The sequence below is a fragment of the Euwallacea fornicatus genome, chromosome 1 (assembly GCF_040115645.1).
Source record: "Euwallacea fornicatus isolate EFF26 chromosome 1, ASM4011564v1, whole genome shotgun sequence".
NCBI classification, from domain to species: domain Eukaryota; kingdom Metazoa; phylum Arthropoda; class Insecta; order Coleoptera; family Curculionidae; genus Euwallacea; species Euwallacea fornicatus.
Genome location: NC_089541.1, coordinates 4,168,379 through 4,186,289, shown reverse-complemented (window position 1 = coordinate 4,186,289; position 17,911 = coordinate 4,168,379). Strand labels below are relative to the sequence as shown.

General features: G+C 31.3%; 2 protein-coding genes across 4 annotated transcripts in view; one reads left to right on the top strand and one right to left on the bottom strand.

The window, feature by feature from the left end:
- Positions 1 to 942: 942 nt before the first annotated feature.
- Positions 943 to 5,497, bottom strand: LOC136341734 (protein tramtrack, alpha isoform-like). Of its 2 annotated transcripts, none has more exons than XM_066287031.1 (11): positions 5,360 to 5,497; positions 4,345 to 4,467; positions 4,036 to 4,267; positions 3,743 to 3,981; positions 3,518 to 3,685; positions 3,291 to 3,469; positions 3,174 to 3,239; positions 1,761 to 1,903; positions 1,494 to 1,710; positions 1,234 to 1,354; positions 943 to 1,179 (listed from the first exon to the last, which is right to left on the bottom strand). In XM_066287031.1, the coding sequence occupies exons 3-11, from the start codon at positions 4,237 to 4,239 to the stop codon at positions 1,161 to 1,163; spliced, it is 1,356 nt and encodes a 451-aa protein (XP_066143128.1). In that variant the 5' UTR covers positions 4,240 to 4,267; positions 4,345 to 4,467; positions 5,360 to 5,497; the 3' UTR covers positions 943 to 1,160. The 2 variants fall into 2 exon arrangements, with proteins under 2 accessions (XP_066143128.1, XP_066143134.1); XM_066287037.1 differs by having other exon boundaries at positions 3,291 to 3,463.
- A 3,386-nt stretch (positions 5,498 to 8,883) lies between these two features.
- Positions 8,884 to 17,911, top strand: part of milt (trafficking kinesin-binding protein milt) — a 28,701-nt gene continuing 19,673 nt past the window's right edge. The window contains exons 1-2 of one of the 2 annotated variants that reach the window (XM_066286852.1): positions 13,333 to 13,887; positions 14,937 to 15,152. In XM_066286852.1, the coding sequence (XP_066142949.1) occupies positions 15,050 to 15,152 (103 nt within the window). In that variant the 5' untranslated portion in view covers positions 13,333 to 13,887; positions 14,937 to 15,049. Of the gene's footprint in view, positions 8,919 to 13,332; positions 13,888 to 14,936; positions 15,153 to 17,911 lie in introns of those variants that run through there. The other variant, XM_066286868.1, reaches the window with a different exon arrangement.

Genomic DNA, 17,911 nt, shown 5'->3' with positions numbered 1-17,911 from the left:
TAGTTCGAAGCTGTTCCTTGTAACAAATTAATGTATCTGGCTTTAACTTATCGCGATATTGTTTTAGTTTATAAGTCATTAAATAAGATCACATTAAACCGAAATAAATTAATGTGATTTCTTTAACATGGTGATTAAATCTCCCGGAATACTTTTGAAAACCTAAGGCGTTTTGCATTGGGTTTAAAGTCTACTACTGGCGTTTCTCTAGTTTTGACTTTGATACATCCCTAGCACTAAATAAATATTACTGAAATTGTTTAATCTCTGAAACTATTTAATATGCAAGATGAATTCTTTAAAGTGTTACAAGCGATGTCAGGACAACTGGAGACTGCTACAGATTTTCAAACATTCAATTGAAACCTTATACACAAGCTAGCCTTGAAAATTTATAGATTTCAAAAATAGTTATTCTTCAAGTCTATATACCTACTTTTACCACCACAAATTTTTTGTGAAACAAACTAAGGAAATTTTTCCTCTTAGTATTTATTTATATTGAGTGATTGCGAAAAAAAGAAAGGTCGTTTTAGACCATCTTCATAAATTAGTTGTCTTTTTAAATCTCACAAAATGTAAACTGTGTTAAATTTTCTCAAGTAGAATCCAGTGTGATAGTTCACGTCTTTCTACAATATAAAATTTAGGCGCCATTAACACAAAATTATATGATTTGTTAAATGGGACACCGTTTGACTATATTTAATGTAACGAAACCATATGCCACATGAAATACAATGCGTTACGTTATTTTATGTATTATGCCATAGTATGAACCCCAGGATAAGCAAATGTTTGGAATCAGCTGATTGGAATAAAATAATAAGACTAGTACAACTTCTTCGCCTTGAAATAAACATTAGCAAAAAGGTTCTAGTAATCTCATCGTCACGTCTCAATCCATTGCCTCCAAGCACACATAATATTCAGTACAAGAGACACATTCCAAGGATATATTTTTCTATATTCTCTGTACATAATAAATAAACATCAATATATTTCATAGTAATAAAAGATATCCATAAAAATTGCACTAAAGATCAATAATACTCTTCGTAAATTATCACTATTTTTGACACTAATACGCTTTATTATCTAAATAATGGCTTACTACGTCTCATTATTAATAGCTAACCATAGTATTCCACTGTATTCTTCTAACTGCCATGCTGATCACTGAAATACTTCCATTGCTAAAAACAAAATTCCGATATTTAACAATTCACTCACTTATGCTCATAATATCGGACTGCTTTCATCTTAAACGCTGTAGAATTTTCTTTACATTTATAGGCCAACACTTGTTTTATTCTACTGATTTCCACCATAGGGAATCTGGCCGCAACATATGCTAGGAAGCAAAAACATACTGTCACAACATTAGCGTAAAAAAATCTGGGTTCACGTAATTTTGCCAGAAAGATATATTGCAAAAAAATGGCGATATTTGTTTCAAGCAGAGTAACCAAATTCAACTGCCTGAAACTCACATATAATTGCCTGAACTTTGGCTCGATCCAAAGCGGGCTTTACAGGTCTTTCGCCATTTCCAGCACGACTCCATCTTTGCCCAGTAACGGAGCAAGTTGCCAATTCCGCAGGGCTAAAAAGTATGGTAGCCAGGCCTCGAGTCAATTTTCTGTAATCCGTTCCTTTTATGCTGCGCAGCTGTTCTTCGCAAATCTCGATACCATCACCAAGCTTAATCTAAGGGAAGTTTGATTAGCATAATAATGGAAACATTTTTCGCTGAATACCAATTTGTTTCGTCTATCTGGTTCTCTTTTATCGAACAATCTATGAGACATTTCATTGAAGGGAATACCTATATTCTGACCGTATTGATGTAAACTATAGGGTGACCAGTGTTCAGACATTCTTCGACGCTTTAATCTAAACCCTGAAAATAAAACGGTAACATATGAAAATGTAACATACACCGTTATAAAAGACGCGTAGAAATATTCATAAATTTACAGCGATAAAGGTTACGAAAGCTCTCAATGCAAGGAAAACTAAATCAATGATGTAGCATGTAAACAATCCAGAGCGAAAGTAACGTACAATATATAAAAGTTAGCTTTATTTTATTTTTTTTTTGTATATAACACGGTAACGAATATTAAAAGAACCATTTTGAAAAGGAAGAGATTTGCTGACACGTCTATCCAAATTTACGTACATAAAAATACGAGTTTTAGAAAAACACCTGTGAGTTCTGAAATGTGAACCACAGCTAAGTGGTAAAGCTTTCAATTAAAGAGTTTGATAAATATCCAACAAAAGTATTTTTTAAATTAATGTGATATATTCTGAAATCAAAACGATTGTTCTGAAATACAAGTGATACATCCTAAAATTAAAGTGATTATATTAAAATGTAAATGATAAAGATTCCAAAAACCCAAATTGCTAATGAAAAATAAAAACATTAAATGGACGGGGCGGGATATACATTTACAAATTATCAGGTTCATAGCTCCTTACGAACTTTTCTAGTTTTTTATATTTTTCGTTGTGCGATAAAACCTTCAAATCTATACGACGCTTAAGCTTTAACTGATTCTCAAATATTTTAGTTGAAGAGTGTTAATTTCGGCCATTATTCTCAGCAAATAAACCACAAAATGATACTTATTACTGGCCATATATTAAAAAGTAATACAGTAACAACCCACATTACTGACCGCTTCTTAATTACTATTATTAGTACCTACCGCAGTTAATACTTAGATTACTCTATATCTCAAGTAGGATATAAAATTTTTTTCGTAACATTGCCGTAATGCCGATGAGTGCTCTGGATATGTCTCCGTAAGTACAACTCGGTTTTAAATTGTTTATTACAGAAGGCGCAAGTGACATAGGTTGGATGGTGAATTAATTTTACGTGTTGGCGTAAATTCGATAAATTACTATAGATTTTCCCGCATTCGGTGCAGGGCCGTGGATCCAGCGAATGCAGCTTTCTGTTGTCTTTGCCTGCAACAAACAAAAGATTACGTTAAAACTAATGTTCGTTGCAAGCAAGACAATAAAGCCAATATAATTTCAGAGACAACGTGTCTCAGAGTTAATTATATACAAACTTCATTATTGTTTACCAATATTAAACCCCACACAATTTAACTATGAGAACATAAAAAGATGTAAGACGATTATTCACTTACCCGGTGAAGCAATATCACCAATGGTATCATTAAAACTCGAATCTTGAGCGGAAACATCAATACCATCTACAATAACAACAATCAAACATCTGACGAATATATGATAAATTATTTCACCTGAGCCAACACCACTTCTATTTCTATCATAAAAATTTCCGGAGCTATCATTTCCATCCTGCTCATTATCCTCATCACTAATATAATCTGGTAATTCGACTTTTGGCATTAAGTCAATTGCAGTTCTAGATTCTTGAATGGCAAAGGGGTTTAGGGTCATTGAATCATCTTTCCTTAATCTAGAAAGTTCTCATTTATTTGAAAAAATGCATTGTGTTGTTAAATACCTAAAATCAGTCTCAGATTTGCTCTTTTTTGGTGGTTGACTAGAAAAATTTGGCACATTTAAATCAGGTAAATCTAACGGCACATCTTGACTATAGGTTACGCTACTTGTACTTGTAGACAATACTTGTACACTCTTTGGCTTATTTTTATTGACTAGAATATTATTCCTGCAAGACAGAACCCTCTTAATCACTAATTAATCCTCTAACTTCGAAACTACTAGCCTAAAAGACCTTAAAGCTTGAGGTTTCATATACAAACTATTCTCTTCAACCATTCGATCGGATTCTGACGAAGTATCAGTGAGGCCTCGAATTTTTAATGATTCAGCCGTCTTAAGAAATGACGACAAATGAGTTTGAGACACATTCACTTCACCCACATACATAAATTCCATTAAGGCTATGATGTGGCGTGCCTCTACATCTCTCATGAAGACAATTGGATGTGAGCAAGGGTTAGTCTGTGAAAGCATTTTTGGAATTAGACAATAAAATTCAGTTCTACCCAAACCAACCTTAAAGAGCTCTTTGAAATATGGACTACATGCTGAAAGGACTACTTTATGAGCTAATAGTTTTTGGCCATCACATGCTATAGTAACATCAGTGAAATCCTCATTGCACCGAAGTGCTTCAAACTGAGATGTGATATTTGAATGAAAGTTATTCCATCTTAAACAAAAATGTTGATCGGATATTGTATCATCCAAATCAGCCATGCCTAGTTCAATCCAACTCTGACTACATCTGTAATGACAAAGTAGTTAAAGTAGTAGTTTGATAAAAAAAGACAGCATATCTTGGTCAAATCTCTTCCTACTTACCCAATTTCATATTTGAAAATCCTAGGTTGCTCTTATATGTATTTTTAATGTAAAATCTATGTATCTATCGTCTCACCAAAGACTTACGACTTCACTTTAGTATTTAAAATGATGTCCACATTTCTACAAAAAGAGAGGGACCAATTTACATCTTAAGCATTTTCTTAGGTAGCAAGTTGTTGACATAAAGTTACAAAACAGGTATGTAATACTAGATTTTTATTAGAGTTAAATTCCTACTACTATTACTTTTGAACAAAAATTTAAATACTAATTTATATAACAGAAATATGATGTATAAGGCAAAAAGGGAAGCTTAACCTCATACAGACAAACCCCAAGTTATAACTATAATTGACCCCACAAGGTTTTTAAAACGCCGTTCTAATTATGTGTTTTGAAATTAGGAGAAGCTGTAAATGCATGACAGCTTAATATGTTAATTAAATCTTACCTAATTTTTGAATAATAATATAACATTTTAGGAATGTGCTTCCTGTCAATCAGCAGACTTGAAATAGATTTTATTTAAGTACATTTTCACACCAAAATTTAACATTTAGCAGAGTTTTAAACAATTAACTCTGAAATCTTCTACCATGAGCATGAAGTAATGTCACATATAGTAAGTAAATTAAGCTAAATTAGCTTATTTAGACCTCAGGAATTAACAGTATCCTATTGGTCATCTAATTCTGAGACACCCTGAATTGTACCCAATTCCTTCAATAATACTCAAAAAGTACTAACCCTTATAGCTAAAGAAACAAATATATTTTCAATCATAAATTGCTAACTTTTTGTAGATGTACTATGGTGAATGTAAGAACTTCGTAAAAATGTAAATTATACACAAAACTTGACACAGAACACAATAAACTTCTTTCTAATAAATTCTTTAAAATGTCTAGATAAAATATAAATCTGGATTGTGGACAAGGAACTGAGCTCAATAATAAGATCCATTTGACAACATTCTCAATAGGTATAATTTCCCTACAGGTATTTTACTTACTATGGCTATTTTTTGCAATAACTCGTATTGTGTTCCTTAATAATTGATTATAATTAATTAACGGTAATAAATTTTTATGGTTGATTTATTTAATCAAAAGGATGTCAGTGAATATTTAAAATGGCTGCGACTGTGGTCTATGGTGACTTTGACAAATGAGATCTATCCACTACTTGCCAAGTTCGTAATATTTACATTTATTGTATTACATTTAATTATAAATGTGTATTTTTTTATTAATAAGCTTAGAATAGCCAAATTATTTTTAAACTATGTAAACGAAGGTTTCGACATTCGAATCTGTCTTTATTTCAATCTTAAATGTGCTAAATTTCAGCATCCCATCGACCATATTAAATTTAGGCTCCTTGTCGTTCTGCCCTTGTTTCTCAATTCAGATAAAGAGAGAAAGCAAATATGAAACGAAAAGCACATTTCTGACAAATGCTGAAAATACTGAAGTGAAATCAGCTGTAATATGTCAAAATTAAAAAAATAATGCATCATGGACAAATTTTCGTTTAGAAATTGTTAAATTTGTTACATTCTCACAAGCAAAAAACTATTTATTGTCTTTAGAGGTCGGTTTAATATTTCGTAACTATAGTGCTCATATCACATGGGGAACATTCACAATTTCCCTGTTCTGTATTATTATTTGTTAAATTCACTTTGAAGGACACACTATCGATTTTTGGAATTTTCTTTATTTTCAAATCTTTTAATTCTAATTCCTGGATTTCGAAATATGAAATGCATAAAAGTAAGTAATTCATAGACACGGTGCATGCTTTGGGAGTCTTCGGTCATTATTCTTTCACCCTTTCCCACGTAGATATTTAACCTCCCACATGTTATTATGACTCATTTAAAAAATGTACTAATTGTAAGTTAACAGAATTTTCTAGCTTAATAATATGCATGCTGAATTTTTCATGACAAATTTCTTGACGGTAACATTTAATTGAGCATTATAATGGCCTATAATTTGGGCAGGCCATCCATAGTTATGGCTTTTAAAGATGTTCAGGTACAAGTGGTATTTAATAAAGCTGCCAAAATGTTGAATTTTTGTTTTATAAAACTGACAATGTGCAACATTAGAAACACCTACATATAGACAAATCTAATTTTAACCAACTAGGTTCGCAGGTTAACACTGTAAACAGATGAGTTCCTGGATGAGTACAAAATCATCTTATAATAAGAATTTTGCCTGCAAAATAATTTCCATAGAAATGAATAAATAATGTATTTTGATCTCATTGTTTATTGAAATTATCCTATTGACACTTTAAAAAGCTGAATGTTAAATGTCAACGAAACCAATTTTTAACCTAAATCACCGTTTTCTACACTATTCGCATTTGTAAACTATGCAAGCAACAGTTTTATGAAGAATTTTATAAATTTTGAACAATTCTTTTTTATATACAGTAGCTATTTTAGTAAGTATAGATTCAAATTAATTAAATAAATTTGAGCACTCTGAATACATTGGTACATCTAATTATTTTCCATTGGATCTGTACGAAATGTATGACATCCATCCAATATCCGCATATACTCATGCAAGATAATTTTAAGTTTAAATAAAATATTAAAATGTTATCATACTTGGAAATGAGGAGTAGTATAAGGCCAAAAATTTTATAAATTTTCTAATATTTAATTTACCTTGTTTTAGCATCTAAACCATAAATAATTAGAATCGTAATGATAGAAATGACTATTACATATCTCTATGTATAAATAAATTTTGAGTTTTTTTAATAAATATTATATGTGAATAATTTACCACCTCACCAGTTAATAATTGCGCTCATTAAATTAATTAACTTCAAAAAGGAAATAGGACTTTCTACTCATCCTGGAAAGAAAGCGAAGACTTAGCTACCTGGGACACAAGCTACTATGGGTTAATCAATCAGTTGCCTACAAACTACCAACCATGGTACTGTGGGTGCATTAGTTTCAAATTTATGTTTTATGCTCTGTTAGGTAGTTTTGTCAAAATTACATTCATTTTTTTTTTGTAAATTTTTGCCATTTATTACATAAGTTTTAAATTCTCGAAGACAAATTGCACTAGAATCTGCCATTATAACTTCATTCTAAAAGAACTTCTTATTATATTATCCCATAATCTGTGAAACAATAATTTATATCTTATTAATAGAGAATTAATATAAGTAAGTGCAAGTAGGATTTTTTTTTTAAAAGACCTCTAGAAAAGTAAGATAATTCAAGTGGTATCGTTTATTGGCTTACCATTATCTGAAGAATTAGGTCTCATGACTCAAGGGTGAGGAACTTTGTAATTCGAATTATTTTCCTAGGTACTTGTGGCATAAGAAGTACTGACTTTTCGTATGTAACATTCTGCACGTATTCACGTTTTTGTTTTTGTTACTGCCAGCAAGGTAATAGCTGTGAAAGTCTGAACCTGCATGATTTGGATTGACATCTCGTGAATAAGATCCTCCAGCTACGTGATTTCTCGCACATATTGCATGTAAGTCCGATGTTTGGACTTAAAATCATAAATTAAAAAAATAAGCAATCATTTTTTTGTGTATTAAAACAGCAGAAATTAGAATTTTTGTATCAAAGCTTTCCGCTTCAACTGCGAAAACTATGAAGGGCGCGAGCTTATTGCTAACCCATTGCATAACTATAAACCAGTTCTTTATTCAGTTTTATTCAACAAAGTTAATTGGTCGATAGTTTTGATTCTCACCGTCTCCAAACACCAATTTTTTATATTGTTTCATAACATTAGTTAACTAAACTGGGAAATTGAATCCCTCCTACAAATATTAGGCGAATTTATCTTACTCCTAATCGACAAATGTTTAAATTCTGATAAATATCACACTATCTGGTGTCAAGTATTCTGGCCTTTAAAGGTTGTTTGGGAGCAGGCCCTACACAAGTTCGGTGTTTGTGTGAACATTGCGTACCTTTTCAATAAAACTTTGTGCTGTTTTGTTATTTGGGAATTACCAAGGAATATGTGACAGTCCCTTTTTTTTAAGAGAGCCTATAATATTTTCCTTTGTAAGTTCAGTCTTGTTTTATTTTGAGTTGTCTTTGAAGGGTTGTTTGTCATTAGTTCGTAGTATTTCTAACAGAATATATTGATTTACTCAATTGAGAGAAACTCATATGTTTAATTAAGAATCGAGATAGGAATAAATCTTACTCATCTGGAAACGAATTCCTAGTAACAATGCATTATGAATAAACGGGTTAGCGTTTAGATGAACTATAATTGTATGGGGGTTTTGTTATAATTTAATGGTATATATAAACAAATAACAGTCACGATTACTACATATATGTATTTATTTAAAAACAGTGATACATACACATTTTTATTTTTATTTTTGAAAAATTGGCCTTTAATTATTCATTTAAATTTTAAAGCATCTTCTTGGTTTTTAGGTACAGTGAACTGTGTTGGATTCCAAGCTGGCAGCCCAGGGCTCAAGTGGCGCCCCGTGCGCTGCTACCTCTACTAGCGCATCTGGCAGAGTTGATCAAGCAACGCTGACAGGTAAAAATGTGCCGCATTAAGTACATATAACCAAAGTTTCCCTTAATAAATAAATAATTATTTAATTTGAGATGGTACAGAGGAAACCCATATTTAAATTCTTCAATTCATATTTAGATAAATACCTTAAGAAAAACTGTTATTTTGAATATTTATCTTGTATTTAACATAATTATTTTAATTGAGGATTAATGAATGTATGCTCTTTTACCTACCAACACCTCAGTTGTTACCATAATTTTCCAGTAGGTATTTTGAAAAAAATAGTTTCTTTGAGGCTCAGTCGCTGAAAACGATGCAGAGAAATGGCTAATATTGACTAAGAAATTTAAGTGTTTCATTTCATCAACTTTACGTGACTGAACACAAAAGGTTTTAGCTGGAATGGGAAATCTTGAATCCAAAAAATATATTTTTCTAACTCCGATGCTTAAAATGATTCTTTTGAAGACTCTTTGAAGCTACAAAAAATATTACTTTTCACAACTGGCAATGAAAGTTGCTTCGCCAATTCTGAAACATTTTACTTTTCGTAACTGGTTGTGAAATATAAATAAAAAAAGTACGATATTGTTTAACCATATTATATGAATGTTGAAATTGAAATTACAAAAAGTCACCTATGAAACGCGTTGGAAAATTGTGAAAAGTAAAGCAATATCTTTTTATACTTTTATACATGTTGAAAAACCTTGAAGTACGTTGAGAAATGAATATTTCATCTAATTTACATCCTTTTGTAGAACTTTCCACGATCGTCGCGCAGATATCTGTTCTTGACACAAAGTAGTATTTTTTCCAACTCATTGCATAAATCGTCATTATTCTATTTTTCCATGTATATATTATATTTTTTATTTCTTCTCATTGAGAGAACTTACTAAAGCTTAAATAATTGGAATCTAGGTGATTTTAATTAAATTAAGTTTCATAACTACCGATTTTGAAAGGAAATCGTGAAATTAAAATCTATTTTTAAAATTATTTATTACTATCAGAAAACCTGCAAGTTTTTAAATTCTTCTCAATTTTCGGAACCTCTTTAAAATTTTAAGGAAAAACCTTTTATAATCATATTTGCAAAGATGTCAGATTTATCAGGAATTTTTACGGTTCTAAGAACGTGCCGTAATTACATTTAAATTCAACCAAGCCGCAATTCTTGTATCTTTAAATTTTCGAAATATGTATACCGTTTTTCAGATTTTATTTATGATCCAGAAAGCAACAACGAAAATTGAATTTTCACGACTTAACTTCAAAATTTTGTATGTATTTAATAAATTGAAATTGACCTAAATAATTAATGAACTTGAATGTTTCTTATTTATTTATTGTTATTCAACAGTTTTACAAGTTCAATTACCTAAAAAGTATTTCAATTTCAATACGTGTAAAGAATCACATATACCCTCATATTACCATATATGTTGCAAATCACTTCATTTACGTCATTTTGTCATTACTTTTATCTAATCAGCATTATCTGAAAATTCGCATCAGAATTAGATTTTATATTCGTATTACGTTGATGCAAAATAGTATGGAAATATGCATTGCCTATTATGAGAAAAATATTTTTTTTAATAATTTTTAAAAACCATTAGAGATAAGATATCGAATCTTACATCATTGGAATCAGTTAAAAAGAGTCTTCCGAAGAAGTAATAATATTCAACCAATAATATAGTATTTAAAAGAAGTATAAATTTATAACAGAGTTTAAAAACCACGATCGATAGAAACATTTTGGGCGCGCTACTGAATTGTGACGTAAAATCTAAAAAATATTGCGATTTAAATTTTTTCTTAAGATAAATCCTTAGAAATGGTGCCATCATGTATATTGGTTGAGCTACGAACGGTTGCTGCATTGCTATAGATACAGGGCACAGCTTGAATATGTAAAAATATTTGCCTTATACTTTTGATTTTTGTGTCGTAGAGCATATTGAAAAAAATCACGTACTACTTTCATAGGAAATGCAATTTTGTGAAATACATGTCATATTGCGTTAATGGCTTGTCCATCAAAATTCCACTCACTGCATATAATTATAAATTTTCCAAATGGTTATATTCGCTGATAAACATATAGTTTGGTTATATAGTATATATATAGTTACTTCATTCTTCGATTAATTATTTTCAAACTAAATTCAAGTTCGTTTCAGCTATATCTATTTTAAGAAATATATTGATCTGAATAATTCTCGGGAAATACAAGCCGGCCTCCTTCAGGGAAGGGCTAACCTAGTTTTCCGCAATATATCCTTTGAGTAAAAATATGTTCCCATTAGTCGACGATAACAATGCCGGACTTTTGCATAAAAACTCTTCGCGAACTATTCTGTGGTGGTTAAATACAAAGAATAACATAAGAGTATGGAAAATGTGCTTTTTGGGTCTGAAAACTTTGGAAATAGCAAGTATGTAGGATTTTGATATTGTCGTTGCAATTTGATTAATGTATTTCTCCAGTCAATCTTTTTCTAGTGCTATTTAATCTTTTGTTACTATCGTAAAATAATTCTTTATATTATAGAGAAATTTATTATAAATTTTAATTTGCATGTATGTTTATATTGGTTTTTCCACTACTAATTAGGAATTCGTATATTGCTATCAAAACTTCTGTTCCTGAAATATTGTAAGTTTTCGCAGCTTTGTCAAAGACGAGACGTTCAAGAACCTGGAAGTCTAAAATTAAAATTGAAAAACAAATAATGTGTGGGAGGCATTCTTTCGGTCCTTAGTTAGATCCGAATATAACCAATACAAGGTCTAAGTGAAAAGCTCTTTGATTTACAGCAAAAACAGGGGGGATATTTCGGAACTTCAATAAGAATAGGTCTAAATTATGTATACATATGAGGCTCAGTATTGGATCGGTTATATTTTCTTGAATTTGGATTTGTAGTAATGTTGAATTTTCTAAATAACGAATTAGTTTTTGTACGAAAATATTAATGATACATTTTTTTACTCAGACAAATTTCATTTATCTGTAGTTTTTAATGGTTTTACTTTGGGTAGGGATGTCTTAATAATCGTTAGACATGTTAAGTAAGTCAAATCACATTCCGATCTTTGCTGGTAAATTCTAAAACTAACATAATCGACATCTTAATCAAGCTATTACAACGATTTGAAATTCTCGAATTTTGTTTAAGTACCCAGCAATCGAACCGCAGTAATGAGATAATACATTTCAATTTACTTATATGTCTTAAAAAATATTCACGTGCTCCAAAATTTGATAAGGAGCATGGCTGGAAATGAAATCATCAGTCTTAAATTTCAACCTTTTAATTTTTTTAGTTACAATTTCCGAATAGAAAAAATAACAGTAATACACACCATTTTCTTAAACTTATTTTAAAGATTCATAATTGTGTCAGCATTTAAAATAGATTGCAAATTTTAAAAATAGTCCAGCAGCTTTTTAGTTTGCAATAAATGTGTTCGATCATTGGGGTCACATGGTTGGTTCATTTTCGATACGCAGTTTTTTCAGACAAATACTGTCGTATTTTATTGAAATATTTACACGGTACAGTAGTCCTATCATTGTTCAAATATTAATTAGTTTAATAAATAATTTTATTGGCAGTTTCTTGACAAGTAGATGCGGGACATCTCTACGACGTTGCTCTAGTATCGAATGTTACAATAGTCCATGTTTCTAGGTTTACTTTTTGGATATTATTGAAAATTCTAGTAACAAATCATTATCTTATATTCACTTGTTAATATTCCTTGATAATTTAATTATCTTGCAGTTTAAACAAACCCAAAGCTAGGTATACTCGTCGTGTTTACCTACATATATCTGACGAACCAAAGTAAGCGCACTTTGCGCAATCGAAAACTGTACATCCCCATTCCATAATAGGTTGCATAAAAAATACTTAAAATTCAAGTCGATCATTAACAATTATTATCGCGGTCGGTAGCTGTTTTATTTTAATTGTCTGTTATTTAGAAAGTGAAGTCATCGCGTACAGTTAAAAAATCTAAAAAAAAACTGACCAGTGCTTCTCAGGATCAAGCTACAGCTAGTCTCAGGGTCGTAAATTTCTATTTTGTATATTAAGTGCATTGTGCCAGGATTTCCTGATATGGATGAGTTTTAAGTGTCCTGAGTGCGAAGTTCGATGAAAATGTCAGCAGTAAATGAATGCGGGAGATTAATGTAGTTCTGGAAATGCTTATTTTGTGTATGAACTAAACTAAATTGCGTTTATATAGAAGTTATAGATCAGTATTTTTATGGATATATTAAACATTAAAATTGCACTTTACTTATAGGTAAATGAAACAGTATTGCGGAGCCTTGCGAATTCGCCAATTTTAAATTGTCGTGTTACGTAAGTTTTTCGTGATATAAGTAGCTAATCGTCATTATTTTTGTCCCTGTCTGTGGTCGAACCTAGAGGAAGTTCTTTATTTGCTTAATTGTCCCCTCATCATAGTGTTTATGTTTACTAATTATTATTTAAATGAACTCAAAGTGAATGTAGCCTACTGAATAAGAATTTATGGCTAACGAAAATTAATTAAATTTAATTTAATAATTCATAATTCATGCCCCATTTTTCTGAAAGTCGTTTATTGCCCTCATAACGTTATTGCCCTTCCATTCATATAGTGTTCAAATTAATTCATATTTGCATCGACGGGCACGTTCCCAAAGACGTATACTCGTAGGCTGGAAAGGTAAACTTGGCTAAGGTCCAAAAAAGCTGTCCGACATTCACACTTTTCTAACCCAGAGCTAGTATTGCTTTAACGGATTTCTTGCTGTGGCCTGTGCTCTTTTCGGTCACGCAATCGTCGCCTAGACAATAATCGGTTAAAGTTCCTGAAGTTTTAAAAATTTATTTGGACATTTGTGTATTGATAGTTGTTTATTATTTTCTAGTAGTATACTTCGCAGTAAATTGGTCTTTTAATCGTCCTGGTAAAGGTTTGTTGGTTTTGAATCAGCCCTACGAGTTTTCAATATTTGATTTCTAGTAATGTTAGATTAATATGGTGACAAGTTGTAACTGATATCCTTTTAAAGCATATTAAAAATTGAAATGAAAATTTCATTAATAAGATAGATGGTAAAGATATGACTAAATTCTTGATATAATGGTGAATGCACATTACAGTGCTTATAAATAATACGATAACAATATTTTAATAAAGAAGTTAATTTTGCTTTTGCTACGTTTTCCCTACTAGCAAAATTAATTATTTTTTGTGAATTTTACTACATATAGATGTCCAATAATAGGTTGAATACGGTATTGACCACTTCCCCACGTATATTTTATAATTAATTTTTATTCTTTGCATTCAAGTTTTTATATATTACCTCCAACAAAAAGGAGTCAGACTAGCGACAGATTAAAGGGAACATCTACTAATCAAAAATACTTTTTTATTGGACTTCTTTCGGAATTAAATTCCAAAAACTTTCCGTATTTTCCATATTATTCGGGAAAAGTGATTTTGGAAAGAAAATTTTTGAAATTCTTTCTACATATAGATGAAAAATTTTGCAAAACAGTTTTGTATAACCGACGTTTGTATTGAATCGTATTTAAATTTGCCGGAAATCCTTACTGAATTTTCCGAGAATTAGTAGTTTGTCTTCGGGAATTAAAGGACCTTCAAATGGTTGTAAACAATATTCATGTTAGGTAAATCTTTACAATAACCACATTAGAGTGGACTTCTAATGAAGGTTTAAAGTACTCGGCGGTAGCGCTTACGGTCAATTTTCATTCACGACTTAACTATTATTCTTCTGCAAATATTGGAATCACTAGAAAAATAAATTTCAAATTTAAAAAGCAAATAATTGAAGAGTATAATGTGTATTTTCTGTTCAAAAGTCTTGAGTGGGGGATATGAAAACACACACTCATACTTGCTTTTTTCGATAAAAAAAAATCAAGGGTAATACGAGTCATATTAAATTTAAAAGTCAAACAGCACGTGATTCTTATTTTCTTTCGTTACAAGACCAACATCTGAACTAACAATATAGAAAATTGGACATTTCCGGACGAGTGCATACTAGTGATGAGGAATTAAAATGACTGTTAGTGATTGGTCCGGTTTAGTGTTCTACCAGCATGCAACGAAGGTTTCCGGGCAGGCCTAGAGTAAGGGCAGGAAGATCCGTTAATATCCGGGACTGGCAGAAACAGGGAGAAGTACTGTCAACCTGGAACGATGGTAATTTTGTGCTGTAAATGTTTGGCTTTAAGCGTGTTTTTAGTTTTTTCTGCATCTTCTTAAATCAGTTTACTTTTACTCCAGTGTCTAAATATGGTAGTATTTCATATTGAGAAAATCTACAACCTATCGACTTACATAAAATAGCTATAAAACCATGATCTTCAACCACCTGCAGTCTTTGAGATACCGGTTTAATAGACCAAGCAATCGCATATTATCGAAGACGACAGCTTTCTTTCGGAGGCAAGAATGCCAAGTATCTGAATTCCTTTTTCTTCACTCAAGTTCAATGTTTTGTTTATATCTGATACACACGTATATGGCTCAGTTCTTCATGGCCTATGATTCAATGAGCCATTAGCTACAACTTAATGAGTGTTAAACATGTCTTAAGTGGTGAAACTGTCGTTGTTATGAGGTTGAAGCAGAAAAAAATGGTATTTTGTTCAAATGGTTTTTGAATAGAGACTTCGTGGGACTAAGGGTGTTATTACCAAGTTTATATTACATAATTACTTGGGTTTTCAGCAATGTAATTGTCTATAGTTTGTGTTTCGCGTTTTCAATTCGATTATATTCATGCAAGTAATTTGATTGGATCCAAAAAAATCCCATTACAATGAGCATCTAATACCATGTTATCAAACCTGCCATTCGGCCGGTCATAGACCAGTCTATTCGACTGCATTTCTTCCCACCTGATATAGAGAATGTAAGGAATTCAGTTCCTTCCTTCTTGTGCCGAGTCAAGTTCAGTATCAAGAAGGTAGACAAACAGTCGACTTAGGATTTCCTTAATAGAATCCAATCACTTGTAAAATCACGTAACTTGACAACTAACAAGTAAAAATGTGCTAATGTTTGCCGATCCGGTTGTTAGTGTGTGCAAGCGTGTGAAAGATAATGGGGTAGGTCAGGGAAGACAGGTTTTGCGGATTTACATTAACTTGACCAATTTGTTTCTATTTTTGTTTGTTTTTTGTGTTATCTAACCGATTTAAATATAGGCATAATTCTACAAGTGTTGTTATTGAAAAGGTATGGTCTATTGAACTGATTTGTTTCTTTATTTTGCCAGTACTATATAGTCTTAACGAGATATTTTGTCTTAATTTCAAAAATATAAATAGCTTTATATGATCTTTTATGGGTAATTACGGCTATATTCATATTTTTAAAATCAGAAAAACAATATTGTTTCTAAATCTAAAGGCATTTTCTTGATATGATTTATGTTTCTCGACGGTGATATGATTTTCTGCGTAGAAGTTATTTTTTTGCTTGTTAACATCATGCCAAACCAAAATCCAGAATATTTTACTGTAATTATCATGAACTCAAAGTGGAAAGAAAATTTGCGTATAACTTGTACAATAAAAACATCTTGGCGAAAAAATTTGGTTGTGTCAATAGCTCACGCTATACGTAATACACAACTCATAATATATTACTATTACTTTACTGAATTACCAAATTGATCAATTATTAACAGCCACCAAATGAAAATCCACGAAGCTGAGCGCAAAAAATGGAAACTTACGTTAACTAATCACATTGGGCCAACCCAGCCTTCACTACTTCCCATGAATTGCCTTACAAGATTGTTACCATTACTTGCACTATCAGGAGTTTGACATTTCGCGTCGTGTAAAATGTTATAGTTTTTAGGTTCGAAAGTATGATAATCTGATACAAAGATGCTTATTTACTAGTCATTGTTCTTGGTCAAATCAACGGACAAATGCCGCTATAGTGACTCTTAAATCTTAATTATATACAGGGTGGCCCATTTAAAACATTCCACCTGAGATATTTTGAATGCAATTATTTTTTTTGGAAAACCCTGAGACATGTCAATTAAAAAAAAACCTCTTCTACCGATCCAGTGTTCGGGAAAATAATGATCCATAAAGTTACATACAGGAACTGCATAGTGCGGCGGAGCGCCATCCTGGTGAAAAAATATAAGATATCATTATCTGGGATCCGATCATTGTTCTCAAGGATATCGACAATTTGAGGGTAAATGAAGTCTTGAAGGAGGTTGAGGTAAGATTCACCCGTCAGGTTATCAGGTAGAAAAAAGGGAATTAAATGGAACCCCAGATCGCTTGATTTAACATCATTGGACTTTTTTTCTTATGGGTTAATTGAAAAACTGTTGTTTATAAAAAAAAACCTACCTGTTTAGGAAGATATTCGCCACCGAACTTTCAAAGCATGCGGTGAAATAAATCCCGAAAGTCTACAAAATATTCGGGAAGAGGTTGAACAAAGACTTTGTTGTAGCATGGAAATAAATGGGTTGCAATTTCAACACTTAATTAAATAAAACAATATTTTAATTTTTTTTTCGATATATTTCACCGATGTTTTAAAACGGTGTTTTTACAATAGTTAAAACAAAAAAAAATTCATCATACTTGTAAAAAAAATTAAAATACCTTTGATTTCACGTACAACTTAACCCCCTGTGACATTTAAGATTCTTCAAGGGATTGCCACTCAGTCTAGAGGCATGACTCTACACCTACGAATTTATGATCTGAAAATGCCCCCCTTAAACGTAAAATTGAGGTGACTCAGGATTTTTAGAAAAAAAAATTCCATTCCATTCAAGATATTTCAGGAGAACTGTTTTAAATGGGCCACCTTGTATATAATATTACTCTAGCATACATGATATACTGTGTAGATAATATTAGGCGGATCATGCTAATAACAAGAGGAAATTCCGTTTTAATGTCATGAGAGGT